The sequence below is a fragment of the Psilocybe cubensis genome, chromosome 6, assembly GCF_017499595.1.
Source record: "Psilocybe cubensis strain MGC-MH-2018 chromosome 6, whole genome shotgun sequence".
Classification (NCBI taxonomy): Eukaryota; Fungi; Basidiomycota; class Agaricomycetes; order Agaricales; family Agrocybaceae; genus Psilocybe; species Psilocybe cubensis.
Window position 1 is genome coordinate 3,311,689 of NC_063004.1, and position 19,351 is coordinate 3,331,039.

The 19,351-nt window shown below is 45.7% G+C and overlaps 1 protein-coding gene and 1 non-coding gene across 2 annotated transcripts; one reads left to right on the forward strand and one right to left on the reverse strand.

Moving 5' to 3' along the window:
- Window positions 1-2: 2 nt before the first annotated feature.
- On the forward strand, window positions 3-1,059 carry JR316_0007525 (uncharacterized protein; the record flags this gene model as incomplete). The annotated part of the gene is made up of 5 exons (XM_047893266.1): window positions 3-145; window positions 304-409; window positions 502-581; window positions 826-870; window positions 939-1,059. The coding sequence occupies 5 exons, from the start codon at window positions 3-5 to the stop codon at window positions 1,057-1,059; spliced, it is 495 nt and encodes a 164-aa protein (XP_047748548.1).
- Window positions 1,060-9,504: 8,445 nt separating this feature from the next.
- On the reverse strand, window positions 9,505-9,634 carry JR316_0007526. Its single transcript has one exon. It is a non-coding gene; the product is annotated as a tRNA-Ser (tRNA).
- Window positions 9,635-19,351: the final 9,717 nt, after the last annotated feature.

Here is a 19,351-nt window from a genome sequence, read left to right on the forward strand (position 1 = left end):
GCATGCACACGCATCTCAAAGAACCCAAACCGCTTGACAGACATATTATTCGCAGACATAATATGCGCGAACAGATTCTCATCATACACCATCTGCGGACATTTCTCGTTGATCGGGCAGAATCCAAGGTGGAGAGTGGGAAACGGTCAGTGAACTGCTAAATCAAAGTCACACCTCTGCATCCACATCAAGGTGTGTGCATCCCTCGTACAACTGCCCCAAAAGCCGCTAATGTTCATTTCAGTTTCATCTTATTCACACTATAGTCACAAACTAAAAATATCTCATTTTCGGTCGATTTAGAATTGAAAATTTAAAGTCTGCATTTGCACTCTTTCAACACCCCAACCACAACCACAACCTGATAAAAGCAGCTGTAAATCTCAAGTATCAGGAATACTACGTAAATGTAAGTCATAGCAGGAGTCAGCTTACACTATCTCGAGCGGCTGGCTTGCCGTCCGTGGGTCACCGTGTCAAACAGCACAACCTTGTAAGCAGGTCGTGCTTGCAGTAATACAAGCCAAGAGTGGAACGAGTGGGGAGGAGCTGCCGAGTGCGGAAGTTTCGCAGGTTATGAGGTCAGCGCTGCACGCTGCAAATTTTATTGAGGGACGGTTAAAATTGTGGTTTGTTAATGCAGAAACGGAAGGATAATAATTACCTGCTGCGCAGCTGGCGCAGTCTGCAGCAACGTATGGGACCATGAAGGATGAGATGAGAGCTAATGCGATGGATGTGAAGGTCTTCATTGTGTGCTTTGGATTAATTGCTTGCCGATTGGGTTCTGTGCTGGAAACAATGGGGTATCTGGAATGTTTGTAGGCTTTTTATATGGGTTTTGGGGGACTGGGACGAATATGGGTTTGTGTATGTTTGGGTTCTACGGGTTTTTGGTTTCGGCATTCTGTTGTATTGAACATTCGTTATAATTCCAGATACAGTCGTAATAATATTGAAAAACCTGGTCGCCGTCCACCGCCGCCTGAGTCCAGCTCACGTCAATTGCAGTTTGATATACCGAATGGCAGCATGTTTCGTTCAAAGTCAGCCAGCTGATCATCATACACAGAGTGGCGACAGATATTCAGTGTACCATGACCTACTACGCCGATGTCCTTAGAGTACGATAACCAAATTATATGACATAATTGAATGGATTGGCGTGAGCGCCCACGCTGTCCTACCGCTGTCGATTATCAAAGAGATCGCAATCATTCTCTCTCCAGAATCCGGAGTATGCGAAGTGCCTATTACGCTCACAGTTTTGTATATCACATTGTCTATCTCCTACCATTTTTCTATCTCCGTACCCATGAAAAGGTCAAAAAATCACAATATCAAGAACAACGTAGCTGAAATAAACGCCTGCCCATGCAGGTTATGTCCGTCGAATGGGATTGGGCGTTGATCATTCTCAAGTTATCTGGGATATATCTGTGCACCATTCCGGAGTATATCTACCCCGTTTAGTGGGAATATACTAACCACTTTTTGCAGACCGAATGTACGTATCTGTGAATCTCTACCTCAGGAACTGAGCGGCAAGATGAATATGTGTGCTTTATGACGTCAAGAACATCGTCATTCGACACTCATAGAAGGCTCGTAATTGTATCGACTTGAAATTTTGGTTAGATGTTTTTGTGGCTCGATGTTTCATTGGTTATCGAGCGGCGAGATCCCTGATTCAATGACAATAAGTGAATGAGCAATAGGAATCACTTGGAAACTTTATCACTACCTAATGGGTCTTCATTGGCATGTAGATATGTCTCGATATGTCGATTTTCTAGTCCGATTCACGTATCTCATAAATTTGCCTGAACAGCATTACAGTAGAATGCAGAAAAGGAAATGAAATGAGAAGACAGAATGCCGGATCGGTAGCGCAGCCTTTTCCCGTTTATTAACCCTGGTCCCAAATATATCACACTTGACGGCGATCATCGATCATCTCCTGGTGGGGGATCCTACTTGTATCCTGCAGTTTCTTCAGTAGCTAATTGTATGTCCGAATAGGTCATATTGAGCTTATCTTCTGGTTAATTTCAAGCAAGTCGGGGGTTTTTTGCTATCGATAGTAAGCGCATCACGCGCTTTTTTGCATTCACATTCTCTCGTAATAATGCTCAATTACTAACAGGAGGAGGCATTCGTTTAACATGTAGAGCACATTGTTATTTATACTCATTCACCCTAATTGAATGAAAAAAATCAAATATTCATGATCAATTTTAAAATTATGGTTTATTAACAATTTAAAGTCTGCATATGGAACTGCTGCAAAGCCACCATATAGAAGCGGCTGTCAATGTCAATCGTCAACAAAACCCTCTAAATAATTGTATGAAACACTTACACTACCGTGACCGTTTGATTCATCCGTAGCTGCTGCTTTAAACGGCGCAGCCTGACATGCAGGTCGTGCTGTCGTCGATGCAGCTTGCCAGAGCAGTGACGGGATCGGAGCTTGCAAGCGCACCCGTCTGGCATAACAAGAGCGTAGTGCTACAACCTGTATTTCATTCGAAGAGGATAAAAATGACGGCTTTAGTTATGAAGACGAGTATGATAACCACCTGCGACACATGTAGAACAGCTTGCTGCGACATATTGCACCATAAAGACGCTTGAGACGAAGGCGAAAATGATGGAGGTGAATGCCTTCATGGCGTGGTTTGTTTGAATTGTTTGTTGCGACTTGGTTTGAGTGCTGGAACAATGTGTATTTCTGATATACTTGTGGGCTTTTATAGGTATTTCAAAAGCCTAAGACCTGATAAAAATGTGTGAATTTTCGTTCAAGCGCTGTGTCTGTTTCGGAAGGTCAATAGTATTGCCATAATTCATTCACTTCCATCATTTGAATTTTCTCAATCAGAAACCACAGTATGAGTTAATATTACGATGCTATTCACTGGTAACTGACTCCAACCAGCTTCACGTAAATTGGAGTTTGACATAAGGAATGGTAGCGTAATGAATAAATTGCATGTGACCGTTCATCGCATCGGTCATCCTCTCATCGAGGTCTGTGCCTCTCGACAGAGCTTTGCGCACACCAAGAGATACAGCACCATCTCTGAATTTCAAATTTCTCATCGGGCCTTTTCAGCTGCATGCTATGTCCGTCAAATTGATTTTTATAGTGTCCCTCAATGACCAAGAATTGAAAAGATATATCCAAGGTATCTCTGCTAGATGCTGAGATACCTAGCAATTGTGATTGAATATGTTAACAAAGGGTCGATGGCGCTAAGACACCGAGATAACTATGAGTATGACGTCAAAAGCGGCCTCATTTACCTTCACTGAGTACCCATTGAACCAGAACGTTACTGGCGAAGGCTCACGCAACGTTAACGAAACCTGTAACTTGTCCTAATGGGTATGTTGTGTTCTGTCTATCGTGAGTAAAGACATATGCTACAAAGGGTTACGCAAGGTTCATCAAATGGCGAATGGCAGATTCTGATCGCCGTTCAAACCTGCTATGGTATAGTGTATTGCAGTACAACTGATATTGTCAAGGTAGAGCTAAGACACCAGGAACACAACTGCGCTTTAGGACACATGTACAGTACAGTCCGGCTGGTCAGTATATCAATAATCACTTCGAATCAATAGTCCATGGTATGAGCATGCGATCTAGCAGGATCTAGCGTATCTCAAGGTCACTGAGCTGGTTTCGGTTCGTGGTAGTGTGGTCAGTTTGTCGTTCTTGTAATAATTTTGTATAAAAACAATCGTATTAACATACGCTTTCTAATATGTCGGAAATATGTATGAAAGTTCACAACTAACCGTTTTCTCATGATTCACACCAATAGTTGATAAGAAAAAAATTGCTTTGCAACGCGTACATACAGTCAGGTGGGTAGAAGATCCAAAGAAAACAAGAAAAATGAATGGGTAGCTACGGATTGACATGAAGGTGACTCGAAGTAAGGGTCTGGACCCCCGTTGGGCGCAGCAGGCACGGACCATGGTTCGTGCATTTATTTGGCTATCTACATTAAACTAAACATCTGATCTCTCCGGATGATCCCGATGATAAGGCATTGTTGGACATTGCTCATACGCAGCGCTCACTGAAGGACATTGTGGATTCTGCGAATTCCCCTCTAACTCACAATAAGGCCAATGGAAACATATTTATCATCCAAAATAAATTTCACATTTCATATATTTCATATTCACTAAACTTTAAAGTCTGCCTGTGGTCTCTTCAAGTTTCACCACCTCCAAAAAAGCAGCTGCATATTTAGTTATTAAGAGCGTCTGCCCCGACAGATATATCAGACTTACACTATTGTGAGCATTTAACGTCGCCAAACATATTTCCTCAAGGGAGAGTGCAACCCCTTGTGCAGTCCGTGTAGGCAGAGGCACAGGTCGCAATAGCGGTAACTGGATCACTGCTTGCGAGTGCACCCACATTGCACGTTGTGAGCGTTGTAACGCATCCTGCCATTTAGAAGACAGAGAGTTAGAGTCTATATCCTGGAGTGTATGTACGAAGCAATAATCCTTACCTGTACATCAGCAAAAGTGACCAGACCCCCAAATGCCTTGGGAGCCTTATAAGGCATGCCAATGTTTTACGTGACACAGTAATGTCACGCAAAACATTTGGGCAACATTTGGGAACACTCAAATCATTTGGTGGTCATTTGGAGGCCCCACAAACATTTTTGAAGCACAAAACAAGCACCAAATAATTTCTAGTAACTACAATTTACAAAAAAAATTCGTACACTGTGCAACCTTGAAGGAATCATTTAACAAAATTAAAAGAGGTCACAAAACATTTGGTTTTACACTTCGGTTATGAGAAATGTTTACAGGACTTTCAAATGCTGATGAAATAATTCATCCACACCAAAATTTACTGGATATACAGCCACATTAGTTCTAATTAGAATTCTGTACAGTTGGTCACCCGGTCTGTACAATTTCTCGACTGTCAACGAAGTCACAATGCGATCAGCGTGAATCGGAGTGAATCGGAGATCAAATATTTGTTTGTTTGTGCATAATAATCTCTTTCAACCCCCGTTTCTTTCTTTCCACATACTCTCATGTTCACTACTCCGGCGACGCTTGGTGGGACTTGGGCTTGGACTTTTCAACTCTAAGTCTTCGTATATCATAGCTGAATCTAACTCACAGGTAATTCTGCCACTTCCTTTCTGATTAGATCATCCTCAACTGACCATGTATCTGCCTTTCCGTAGACCGTTCTCCTTCTGCCTTAGATCTACTGGATATCCGGCTTGGTATATAATCATTCACTAGTTCCCAAACTTTTAGGTGAGTATATGCGCACTTCTGCACACACACCTTGCTTACATCATGCAACCAAAGTAGCTCCTATAATTCATGGGTACCATCTATTGATGACATCATCTCAGCATCATTTTGTTATTTAACCACTTTCTCGCTTCTCTGTACCTTTTGGAGTCATGTTGTAGTATAAGTTTTCTTAATGCAACAAGTTCTTTTTACTTGCTATGATAATCTGAGGGATCCACTAAATAAGGAACCATGTGAACAGTGTAAAACATTTAAACACTGGAAAATGTTTGCCAAATGTTTTTGGGACTCCCAAATGTTGCCTAAATGTTACGGACACTCTCAAATTTTAACCAAATGATTTGGCTATATTTAGTACTACCTAAATCATTTCCTTGGAATAAATAATTCGAAGCCTTTCAGTCTTCGGAGTCTCTCGTTACGAACCGCACAATGCCTTTCGGGCATTGGGGCCTTTGGACGCCTCCAAATGCCTTGTCAAGGCATTTGGGGATCCGAGCACTTTTGCTGATGTAATGCAGGTAGCGTACGATGCGGCAACGTATGGTACCATGACGGAGCATGATACGAGTGCGAGAGCTATAGAGCTGAAGGCCTTCATTGGATTCTTTGGTAGAGTTGTTTGAGTCTGACTTGAGGTGAGAAACAATCTCTCTTTTATACACATTTTTAAGCGCAATATTTATTATTGGCTGGTGCATTTTTGTTCAAAAGTGTGTTTTGGGTTTCAGCCTCCTGCCGTATTACTTCTATTGTCTTATCTTTACGGCCACTTACCTGATTACTCTCCTTGTCTCAGTCGTTCAAGAATTTTACTTAGATATTTTCTACTGCTTGACAGAAAGTCACGTACAAGAAAGGTTTGACTTACTAAATAACAAAATGATACTCAATTCCATCAGTAACCCTTTCCTCTAAACCTCAACCAGGTGACTATCTTCTACGTATCGATAGACGCCACCATTCCGTGAGAAGCGCCCGCTTTGCCTTGTACGTGCAACTCCACTTTGACAAATCTCAACAATGCCACAATCATATTTCCACACAACCATATGAAGTGTAGACCTATTAGTTTTCAGCTTATCGTGTTTATCAATATGCATGTCGGACAGTCTAACATTTAGCATGAATTCTAACCCATAAAATAACGACCACATACCAATATAACACCTCTGAATCGAGTTTCCGCGTCAGTCACAGGTCATTGTCTTCCTCATAGAATAACTCGCGATATCTCAACACGATCACTGGCATATCCCCAGATCGAGATTGCATTGATCAATCTAGGGAAATTGCTACTCAATGTTGAAATTACGAGATACACAGTCAATTGAAAACATGTCACTTCCCGCAGGCCAACGGATTCGATCGAAATGTGTGAAGGCAAGGTACCGAGACGACTATGACGTCAAATCCATCGTCATTCATAGATCCACCATCACTCACGGTTTCAAGGAAGGATTGATGGGCCTCGGTTGCCGAGTTCTCTTACGATATGTTGAATGAATTGGATGAATTTGATCTGGAAGGCTCGCGGAATGAAAACTCTAACATTTCTTAATGGGGCAACTTTCTTGTCCATCGTTTTGATTGACATATCTCGGAAGTTTTATTTGTACAATCGCCGTAAAGCGTGGCGTACATAGTGTTGTAGAACGTCAAAGTGGAGCTGAACGGTACTGTATAGCTTGCTTTGATTGGCTGGGTGAAGGTTAAAGATTTTTGGCCAGAAGATGTACAATTCATTAGGGGATCAGATGGTACTACTTGAGAGTCACCAAACATCCGCTAAAACAGTCTTCTTAGATGAGTAACGGCGTGCTGTATTGGGGTTAAATCACGGTCAGATGAACAGCGTTGATTATTGCATTGTTTTTTCTTTCGAACTTGAATTTACGTGAACTTGTGCTCAATGTGGGTGAAGGCATTGAATCCCATCTCATAAAGTTATACCTGAATGACAAATTGAAGTACAAGGCAGCCGTAACGGAACTAAAACAACATCAATTCAACACGAATCTGAAATGGTGTTTACAAGTACAGAGTGGGACAGCACGCTCACCCAAATCGCATAAAAGACGAGCCATATTCCAGAATCCTCATCGTTTCAACTCACAAACAAGTCGTAAACGGTTCCAACAATCTCACACAATGAAGACCTTCACCTCCATCTCACTTGCCCTCGTCTCATGCTCTCTCCTCGTGCCGTTTGCCGCAGCGGACTTGACCACATGTGTCTCAGGTGACGATTATTATCTTTACTCTCCAACTACGAGCGAACGACTGACCTGACGTTAAATCCTGGGCCATAGCATGTGTTACTACTCTCGTCACATGCAACACGCTCGCGCTCGCAAGTTCGAATCCAACAGTTGCTATTGCGACATGCGCCTCTGGCTACTCGACCTGCACATCGGCGTGTGTTGTGTAAATGAGATTTCACTTGCCTATCGAGTCCAACCGACTGGCAGTGTACGTTTATCTTCTTATCGGTTATCTTTCATTTAACGTCTGATTGTTATTGTTCAACAGCTGCCTTTCTTTCCGGGATGGGGTACGGGTTGACAGGGAGACTATAAATCTGAATAAATGTTTTAATTGTGGCCTTTAAATACGAAAACAAATATATTCCCGCAGCGGTTTGTGTGTAACTGCAAGTCCAATTATTGCTGATACACCCGGAGGCGCCCGGGTGACATCGTGGTGGCTTGATTGAACTGTACAGTTGCTGTACGGCACGGAGACTAAACTTCCCACAGTCAATCGCAGAGTCACTAACTTCTGCGAAGTTTCGCTACATTTTTACCTCACGGCTCTGTGTCTTTTCTTATTTGACGCATGTACGCTTGTTCTGTGCATATTCAACTATCACGGTTACAACTAGACGTCTCTCCCGCTCTCCCGCTCTCATGTGTCTACAGATTTCTCTGGTCTTTTGGCGAATTCGAATCCGCGGCGATCTCACTGTTGCATGACATACAATTCGACCACGCCGTACCGCACTGTACTGAATGTAGCCGAGATGAGCTTGGAGCTATGGACACTGTCGCTTTGATTTAGGAGTCATGCATCATGGCTCATCAGGATACATTACCCAATCTTGGACTGCTTCCTTTATCATGGTACGGCTGTTTCATATCTCAGATGGGATTCTGTGTTCTACCAGGAGACACCTCTCGTTCAGTGATATCCTTATCGCACATATTCCGTCTTCCTGGTCCCTTGAAGGTGTCCAATTGATGCATCAATAAAGACCTCCTGAATCGCGGAGTGTCCGTATGGATCATAATCAGTCGACTTTAAGGTACAGGGAGACAGAATAGAATCGAATGGGTTTACTTGGGTATGTGTGTTCTCTGTGAGAAACCTTTAAATCCTGGATGGCGGAATCAGACCTATGTATATGCGCATATTTTTTGGAAGAACGTGAGTGACGTCTCTCTGAACAACTGTTCAAGAAAAATGCAGGTTGTCGGCGTCCGCTTACGCATGGGCATTAAACGAACTCGGACTAGCCTATCTGAGGAGGATGGTGAACATTGGTTAATAGCAGGACTATATGTTTGACATTGTCACTCGGCCCTGGTATTCTCGATACTCTTGTTTCATTGCCTCCACAGATATCAGCGACCGTGTTCAACAATTAGCCTGGGGTGCGTGTGAGGATCGAGTCAGTGGGAGAGTGTTGAGATTTAGTTCGCCTTATTACATCAAGCTCATTGATATGTGAGAAGAGTACAGCGAGTCGTGTGGAAGGCATTGAACGGGAAAAGCATACACCAGCCGATACCTCTCGGCGCGGTCACCTCCAAATCAATTGTCCTGCGTATCCTTTGGATGTAACCTCCGCTGGAAATGTGGCCTTGTTGATGCGTCGGTGGGCAGCACCCCGAGACATTGTCATTGCGTCAGTAATTCAGTGCGCTGCGTCACAAAGCAATCCTCACCCTCGGTAGTGAGAGGTCTATCAGCACAATAGCGTATAGACCCAAATGACTCCAAGTTACCCAAGTACTATATTGTAACCAAATTTGCATAGTCTCTTCCGCGGGCGCATTAGGCATTTTGTATTGGCTCGGAAGTAGTTTAAACGTCCATTAAATGTCATTAGAAGGTTCACAATACATCCGCACTCACTGTGAACAAAAATTTAAAACACAATTGAAACAAATCGAAAAACTATTGCGACGCCAGCAGGATTTGAACCTGCGCCCTCAAAGAGGAACAGATATCAGAACTGAAATGACGATCTCGGGAAGAGACAACGTGCATTTGAAATTCTAATCTGTCGCCGTAACCACTTGGCTATAGCGCCTTGTATACATAGGCCGGACGGGGTTTCCTGGCGCTCGAACCAACTCGGTCGACGACTTCTCGTATTTATCTAACGCTGTACCCACGTAGAAATACAGTTGGAACAACGTTGGACATTCACTGGGCCTTTGTTGTCTTCGCATAGCCGTGGGCTCTTCCGGAAATTGACGACATCAACTTCGTGGGACTCAGTGTTGACATTGACAAATCACAAATAAAATCTGTTCCAGATGTGCTGTCTGATGCTTGATTTACGGATATCATGATGTGGAGCAGAGATAATCAAGGCATGATACCTCGAAAGGATTATAGATTCTCAAAATTGATTTGGGGCTCCACAAAACGACCCTGACGCACTTATCGTACGACCTCATACTCTAAAGAAAGCTTCGACGGCCTCAATATGCGCACACCTCTGAGAAAAGCACCAATACCAAGAGGGTTTCAGCTCCAACAAGGCGGTTCCGGTTGTTGGAGATTATTCTCAGCTGGATGGTTGTGAGGAGATCAAACGAGTTTGATCCGGGTCTATGAGAGGAAAGGAGACTCGCGCGTCGCGTCGCGCAGATTAGATTAGATATGCTTCGCATCTCATGAAAGGCCTTTGTCTGTTAGCTCGTATATAGTTCTCGCTCGCGTTTTTTTCCCCTTCTTCATCTCTCTTCTTACTCACACAGCTCGTTAGGCTCTGCCTAGAGCTTGTTTTTGCTTCTTTAGCCATTCCGGCACGTCTTAGAGACGCTCGTGGCCGTTTCCTCCCCGGCGCTCTTGCTGTTCAATCTTCGTCCTCTGACAGTGAAAGCGCCTCGTTTCCCTCTTCTCCCGACTCCGATCAGTCTGCGGACGACGAGGCTCTCTTGGTTTCTGCGCTCCTGAACGTCTCCCTTTCATCTCCCACACCATCTTCAGTGTCTTCCCTTTCATCACCCGCATCAATCATGTCCGGCTCCAGCTCTGGTGAAGGCAACCCTGCCAGTCTCGGTTTGGGTTTTGGCACGGGCCTCAATCTCACCAACGAGCAGTTCAACATCTTGCTCGAGCGTGGCCTGATCGGCTCGCCTCGCGTCGAGATCCCGCCGGTCGCCCCCACGGCATCGGTTGCGCCTGCTCCTGTAGCGATGCAGATCCCGCCTTTCATCAGCAATGCAACGTCGAACCAAGCTAGCAGTGAGTCTCTCGTTGACCTTTTTCCCGATGTTCCACGCTCCACCATACTGGAGATTGTCCAGTTTACGTTCCACCCTCTCAACTTGAATAAGCTGGATCTGTCTGCGCATGAAAAGGTTCACGATGCACGCTCGTCTCTGGTTCTTGAGAATGACAGCATCACTGTCAAGCCTCGCGTGGGCTCTGCAAAGGACTATCCCACTCTCCAGTCTCTGCTCGAGCCCCTTTTCATCTATTTCAACATCTTGGGCCAATATGCTGCGTCATCCGGGTCGGCGGCGGCGACGGGCGAGATCATCTCCGCCTTTTCTCATTACTGTGCGCAGATCACGACGTTCAGTCGTACGTATCAATGGCATGCGGTCCTTGCGTATCATCAGCGCTTTTTCTTGCGCCGTTCCAAGGAGATGTCGCACGGTGATTTTTCTGGGTGGAAGGTTCCCGATGCAGCACTGCAGGCTATCTGCCTGACACCTCACGCCCGCCCTCTTTCTGCGGCGGCGCCTAAGGGTCGTTCGGGCACTGCAGGATCAGCGGGTTCATCATCCTCATCCTCTTCGAAGACCCCGGTGGCACAGCAGACGTGCTTCAATTTCAATCGTGGCACCTGCAAGTCGTTGCCCTGCCCTGCCAGCCGCCTGCATAAGTGTCAGGCTTGTGGATCAGAGGACCATGGTAAGCCTGACTGCACTCGTAGCGGGTAGGGACGCATGGGGGCGCGCAATGTTTCTTCATGTATTTCTACCGTTTCTTCCAATTCTTCTTTCAACGCTCGCCCCATTAGACCCATTGTTTCGCATGTTGCTTTGATTTCTCCTTCACCTCTTCCTGTTTTTAAAAATTTGGTTTCTGATTCCATTCCCCACTCTCCATTACTTAATCATGCTTTTAATCCTTCCCTTTCCATCCCACATCATGATTTGTTTCCACCTTCGTCTCATCTGCCTCCTCTTCGTCCCAATACAGACCCACGTTGTAATTCTTGTTTTAATCTTGATAATCTTCTCCCCGCACCCCAAGTCTCTACCCCACTCGTGCTGCATTCTTGGGCTTTCTTCCTTCGTGACTATCCTGACCGCGGGTTTGTTTCGTCGCTTCTCAATATCATTGAGCACGGCGCAAACATCGGCTTTGTGGGTCCCAACCGCAAACATTACTGCTCGAACTTGCGCTCTGCCTTTGATGACGTCAGCTTCATGGATGATGCTGTTAACAAGCTTGTTGCAAACTCGCAGGTTCATGGCCCTTTTCCCGCGCCCCCGCTTCCTGACTTTTTCTGCTCCCCCTTGGGTGCGGTGTCTAAAAAACACGACCCTGGTAAGCGCCGTCTTATCAATCACTTGTCTTTTCCCACCGGGGCGTCTATCAATGACGGCATTGCTGACGCCGAGGCACATATCCACTATGATATGTTCGAGCGTGCAGTTGATGATCTGGTGCGCTCTGGTCCGGGTTCTTTAATGGCCAAGCTCGATTTGAAGGATGCTTTCCGTCATGTTCCTATTCGTCCGGCTGACTGGCACCATCTGGGTTTCTCCTGGCAGCACCAGTTTTATTACTGCACAGTTCTCACATTTGGCCTGCGCTCTGCGCCTTACATATTCAACCTTTTTGCGGAAGCGTTACACTGGATTATCCAGCGTCATATACCCGCCTTTATTCGTCATTATTTGGACAACTTCTTTCTTAATTTTGGGTCCTCCCTGCCTGAGTCTCGATGCTTTCATGCGGTGAACTGGGTCATGGGCCTCGGTCGTAGTCTTGGCTTGGAGTTTCAGGACGCGAAGACTGTTTGGCCATCTACTTCAATAGAGTTCCTGGGGATTGAACTCGACTCGTCTTCCGTGGAAGCAAGGCTTCCACCTGTCAAACTTGCTTTCCTTCGCGAATTGCTTCGTAATTGGGATGGCAAGACTTCTGCTTCACTTCGGGAGGTGCAAGAGTTAGTGGGATTCTTGCAGTTTGCCTCGCAAGTTATTCCCTACTCACGTACCTTCATCCGTCGTATCATTGACTTCTCTATGAAGTTTTCCTCGCCATTCCAACGTCGTCACATTTCGCGAGGGGTGCGAGCTGACCTTCACTAGTGGGCTGTCTATTGTGCTCCATGGAACGGCATTCGCATCCTGTCGCCATCGCGCCCTGAAGTCTACGTTTACACGGACGCCAGCGGTTCCAAGGGCTTGGGCGGCCACTTTGAGGACCGTTGGTTCTCTGCTCGCTGCCCTCGTCGCTTTAGAGCGCGCGACATCCAGTTCAAAGAGGCGCTTGCGGTGCTGCACGCCATACTCTGCTGGGGCGATCTCTGGTTTGGTACTCATGTCGTCTTCCATGTCGACAACGAGGCTGTGGTAGAGTGGCTCTCTTCTGGCACCGGGCGCTCATCTCTGGCGATGGCTACCATTCGCATGATTTTCATGCTGGCGGCTCACCTTAATTTCTCTTTTTCTTGTGTTTGGATTCCAACCGCAAAAAACGCGATTGCTGATGCTGCTTCTCGTTTCCAGTACAGCCGCCTGTTTCTACTACGACCGACGCTCGAAAGAAACTCCTCATCAACGAGGTCCCGGATCACTGGTATAAGGCACACTCTGAATTCTCTCGACGCGCCGCCTTCTACCTCTGGCACGGTCTCGCTGCCAGCACCAGAAAAACCTACTCCACAGGCCAGAAGAGTTACCTCGATTTCGTTACCCTCAACCCCAAATACCAAGCCAAACCCGGAGTTTTCCTCCCCGCCAATCCCATTGCCATTGCAGAATGGATGGCCTCACTCGCCGATAGAGGCCTCAAATACACGACTATTAAGTCCTACCTCTCCGCCGTTCGTTCCCTCCATGTCGATGCAGGACTCTCCCCGGAGTGCACCACATCCCCCACCACACAGCGAGTCTTTCGCGGCATCAAGATGGTCTACGGCGACCATCGCGTCCCCAAACTTCCCATTACCCTCAATATTCTCCAGCGCCTCTCCTCAGTGGCGGGAAACCTTGACTTGCTCAATAATCTGAACTTTGACGCCGCAGCAAAACTTGCGTGGGCAGGTTTCCTGTGATGCGGCGAGTTCACGGTCCCCGCAAACACTAAGTTTAACCCCGCTGTACACCTCTCCCGATCCTCAGTTGAGTTTATCCCTTCCATCGATGACCCTACCCATCTCTGCCTCACGTTGCCTGCTTCAAAAACCGATCCTTTTTGTTCTGGTGTTACCATTCTCATTGCGCGGGCGCCTAGCGGCTCCCTCACGTGTCCCGTGACGGCGCTCAAATCCCTGTTTCTTGCAGATCCACGCGCGCCCACAGCGCCGCTATTTGCGGATGCCACGGGCGCTCCGCTTTCACGCCAGGAATTTATCTCAACCCTGAAATCCCGCCTTGCTATTATCGGGGTCGACGAGTCTAAATACTTGGGTCATAGTTTTCGACGAGGCGCCGCCACATCTGCTGCTTGCGCAGGGTATTCGGACTTTGAAATCCAATTGCTGGGTCGCTGGCGCAGCGACTGTTACAAGTTATATATTGACACGCCTCCTGAACGTACTCTCCACCTTTCTTCTCGTCTTCATTTGGCCCTGGCGCCTCCTCCAGCTCCCGATCCTCTGGCTCTTCCCTGGGCGATCCCGGTGGCTTGAGCCTGGGCACACACCCTCGCCGAGACTTCACGTGTCGGTTTGGGTGTCCCCACGCGAGAGAGATTTGGCGACAAAAATTTAATATTTTTGCACCCAACCTCGCGTGTGAACCTCACTGTTTTTTCTGGGACTGGACTCACCATAGATGAGGAGATCAAACGAGTTTGATCCGGGTCTATGAGAGGAAAGGAGACTCGCGCGTCGCGTCGCGCAGATTAGATTAGATATGCTTCGCATCTCATGAAAGGCCTTTGTCTGTTAGCTCGTATATAGTTCTCGCTCGCGTTTTTTTTCCCTTCTTCATCTCTCTTCTTACTCACACAGCTCGTTAGGTTCGTTAGGTTTTGTTTCACATCTCTCTTCTTACTCACACAGCTCGTTAGGCTCTGCCTAGAGCTTGTTTTTGCTTCCCCACCCTTACCACTTCCCATTTCTTTCTTCTTTTCTTGTGTTCTTGTTTTTTTTCATTCTCGTGCTACTCATTTATTCGTACATACACTCGCCTGTTCCGGCTTGAGCCTGGGCACACACCCTCGCCGAGACTTCACGTGTCGGTTTGGGTGTCCCCACGCGAGAGAGATTTGGCGACAAAAATTTAATATTTTTGCACCCAACCTCGCGTGTGAACCTCACTGTTTTTTCTGGGACTGGACTCACCATAGACCAGGAAGCGTGGCAATGGGCGCCGGTACACTCATAATATAAACCTGTGGGTACAAGTTCCTAGTATTGCGCGGAACCTTTCATTCACCTTCATATTTGATTCTGACACACGGGCAGGCCCTCCATTCACACCATGTCAAGCTGGCTCGACGAAAATCTTCTTACTATCGGAAAGGATGCTGTGAATTCCGCGTTTATGGGTGTATACGTGTCAGGGATGTAGGTAGCTCTGTAATTATCATCTTCAAATCCAAAATCTGAGCATCTCGTCGTGTTTTGCTAGATTTTATGGCTTCACAACATACCAGATGTCGGTCTACTTTAAAAAAGGGGTGAATGACCCATTACTGCTAAGGATCTTAGTGAGTCGTTGTACAGTGGTATCAACAAAACGGCCTAGAGAGTAAAATTTACAATTTTTTAAGGTGTTCACTCTTTGGTTTGCGGGTCTACTTGTCAATTTAGATCATTATCTGACTGCGTTTCACGTTCTCAGGCTCTTAAGCACTCTTCACTCTCTTTTTGGGGCTATTGGATTTTTGTATTTAACAGGAATATTCCTGTCAAGCTCACCAAATTCTGAATTCCAAAAATCTCCATGGTAAGTTCAGCGTCCGAGCCTAAAAGCTGGACCTAAACTCAAAGAATTCTAGGTCTATTATAGTTAGTCGCAATACTTCACTGACCTCCGTCCTTTCCTTGACATTGTTGAATCATAGGCAACCTACTGGCCGTCGGTTTGTCTTGATCAATTAACTATATATCAAATATTATCATCTCTGAAATTGTTCACAGTTTTTGAGCAATTTGTTGATTGGAGGGTAGCTATCCCCATTATTTCGCTCATCTACGATATTAACTGAATTCGCATTTCCTAGTTTCTATTGTGGACGAATCTGGACGCGTGAGTTTCCCGACAGTAACCCAGCCAGCAGGTTTTCCAACTAACCAATTGAATTACAGTAAGCAATAGGAATGTTCCCCTGATCGTTTTCACAGTACGCCTTCGTACGTTTGGCTTTCTCAGATGTTTCCTGACTTTTCCTGTTCATACCAGATTCTGGTATATAGCGGGCCTATTGCTGGAGGAATATGTACGTACTTATGTCTTTAAATTGAAACTTCCTCCCTCAAACTTAGGTCAATAGATTGGGGTGTTGAACTGTACGCACTCGAGGCTATGTCGTCCATCCTTCTCTATTTCTCATGCGAGTATACACCTTTTTAGTCAGCCGGGGACGCTAATGTTGGAATTAAACATGACGGTATTGACTCTACCTGAAACTTACGAAGTTGGTGAATCTCACAACTCTGATAGACCCCTCTGTATCTTACCCTTGGCGGAATCATGGCATCTGATCTCATAATGGCCGGAATTATTTGTATTCTTCTTTGGAAGAAACGGTCGGGCATGAAACGGTATGTAGATCTGTTGGAACGCACTATGCTCCTATAGTGTTCTGAAAATTGAACAGAACAACCTCGCTTATCAAGACGTTGATGCTGTACACTATCACGACTGGCTTATTAACGGGCATCGTAGCCTTTATTGGATTACTATTGGTACGTTTATCTCTAATTCTGATAATATTTTCTTGAATTAATGATCATTTTTTTTCAACTGATAATATACTTCTGCAGACGTTGTTAGTCAAGAAAACCATGATTTACCTTGGGGTTTTGAATATAGTTGGAAATCGTACGTCAGATACTGTGGTAACCACCTAAGATCTGAACAAACTTACCAATGGAAACTGACCATTTGTGGGATAGTCTACCTCAATGCACTTCTTTCCTCTCTTAACCGTAGGGAAGAACTTAGAAGCTCAATGCGCACAATAGGGACAATGGGTCATATCAGCATACAGTGTACTAGGGGATTCGGTCGTTAGTCACGTGACTACGTAGATAGCCTCCCGTACATTGTGTAGCGCAGACTTAGGAAGCTTCCACCACCATCCCTCCGTGCGCAGTCCGATCCGACGCCTCCATATGGTGACAACAGAGCGATTCGACACGACCTTGCCGTATCAGACCAGCCGCACTATCCGTGTACTGCCTTCAGCCTTCCGTCTTCAGTTTCAGTTTTCAGCATTCAGTTTTCAGTCTACAGTTTTCGGCATTCAGTTTCAGTAAACGGGTTAGAGGGTTACAGGTTACTGAGCTGCAGGAATATATGGTTCTGGAATGCTACAGTCTGTCCCTTCATCTTCGTATCCTTACCATCACAAGATTCTGGTCCTAGGACCCCTCAAAAAATTTTCACCCATGGGGCCCGCGTCTCTGACTGGTATATTGGGCCCTTTGGTTTCGCCCACCCTCACTTCCACACTTCCGCCACCTTTCCTACCTGAGACCGCCACCCCTCAGTTGCCATCTGCCAACAAAAAGCCAAAAGATAGGTGGGCCAGAGAGGCATGCCCTACCACTCACCCCACGTTCATTGGATCCTCCTTTCTTATTACGGGTGGTCAATTCTATCCACATTCACCCCTCCGAATCACTCCCAATCCGTTCAGCTCCATTCACCGCCGATTCCAACGTTGCCACAGTCCATCACCAATTTCCGAGCACTTCTCATCTGGTTTGGTGTCAGCCACCCGTATTCCCTATTCTCAGCCACCAAGCAAACCCACCTCGACTACAGTTTTATTAACCACACAAATTCAAGTTCCCGAATCGCATTCCGACAACCCTTTGTTGCACTCGCAAAGCTGCAAGCAGGTTCGCCCTTTCCGTCTTCCGTCTTTTAGAAAATCAGCCACACGATTTCGAAGCTTCATACGCCGAGTCAAGGCTCGTTTGAAGGAGATTTCTAGTTAGTATATTTTTTATTTTTATTTTTATTTTTGGGTTTGTGTCTTTGTTGCAACGCGGACGTTGCTTTTGTGGGACGGGGGAACATGTACTAGGGGATTCGGTCGTTAGTCACGTGACTACGTAGATAGCCTCCCGTACATTGTGTAGCGCAGACTTAGGAAGCTTCCACCACCATCCCTCCGTGCGCAGTCCGATCCGACGCCTCCAACAGGTCCAAAGCGAAATTAACAGACCAAATAATCAAGCAAGCGCCATTGTCTTCATGCCTTTCGACTCTGCCAGCGCTTCTTCATGTCATGAATCATCGCCAGCCGAAGGTTATAACAAGTGTTAAAGCATGCGAAGGAGTGGTGTATCATAGGCTGGTCTTCAGTCCAGTTTATGACCTACAAACTAATGACCTATGCAATGTGATTTTATGTACCAAAATTCATGATTTCAAAGTAAACAAACTCCCGACACGGTTTTGGATTTCTGACGAGCGCAGCTCTGTTTCAAGGGTTTATACTCCTATCGCTTCTAGCATTCCCTCTGCTTCACCTTTGTCATGATCTTATCCCGACTCATCTCACGCGTGCCCTTTTTCGCGAGATGCTGTGTACATATATGTCCGTCTTATTCGTCCTCCCTCCCAACCGGAGAATAGCCCCTGAATTTTCTCACTCATATCCATTGTCAGGGTACGTATTGGTGCCACCCCTATCCGTTATCGTTATCTGTTACGGTCCCACGCTGTCATGCCTTGTTCTATCTTTGTGTTCGGTCCCACGTCTATCGTTCTCCTGTTTCATCTATTGATAGTTGTCATATGTCGAGTACTCTGGTCCGGGAAGTAGTTACTCCGGTCTCCATGTATATATAGGGTCCTGGGGTCAGTAGTCAGACCCCAGCTTCGATATCAACTTGGTCTTTGGGCACTCTTCTCTCTTGACTTAAGTCGATTCCTAACATCCATCTTATGTCCGGCTTGTGCGTTGCACCATGATACTCTCACCAGTGCGGATCTTGACGGACATTCACAAGGTGAAATTCTCATGCTCTCGATGATTACCGTGAAATTTGTGATGCCAGGTATGGTACGGATGCCATCAGGGATTCGGGGAAAATCAGATACCACATGTAATCTGGCGTCGACACTTATTTGTCCTTGTATGATAATATATTGATGCTATATACATTATACCATCTTATAATGTCGCACATGTGGAATCCAAATAATACCACAATTACACCAATGATATCAGAAATATATAACCTTATATACCGCTTATACCTATGCTGCCAGCCCGATATCATAATATGGTATGGAATAATGTATATACCAGCATTACATTTGTATATACCACATGTAGCTACTTAGGATTATTTAGTATTGCCTCGGGTGGTCGCTCAAGCCTTGTAGTAGAGTACATGTTCATATTGAAAGCTACAGACACT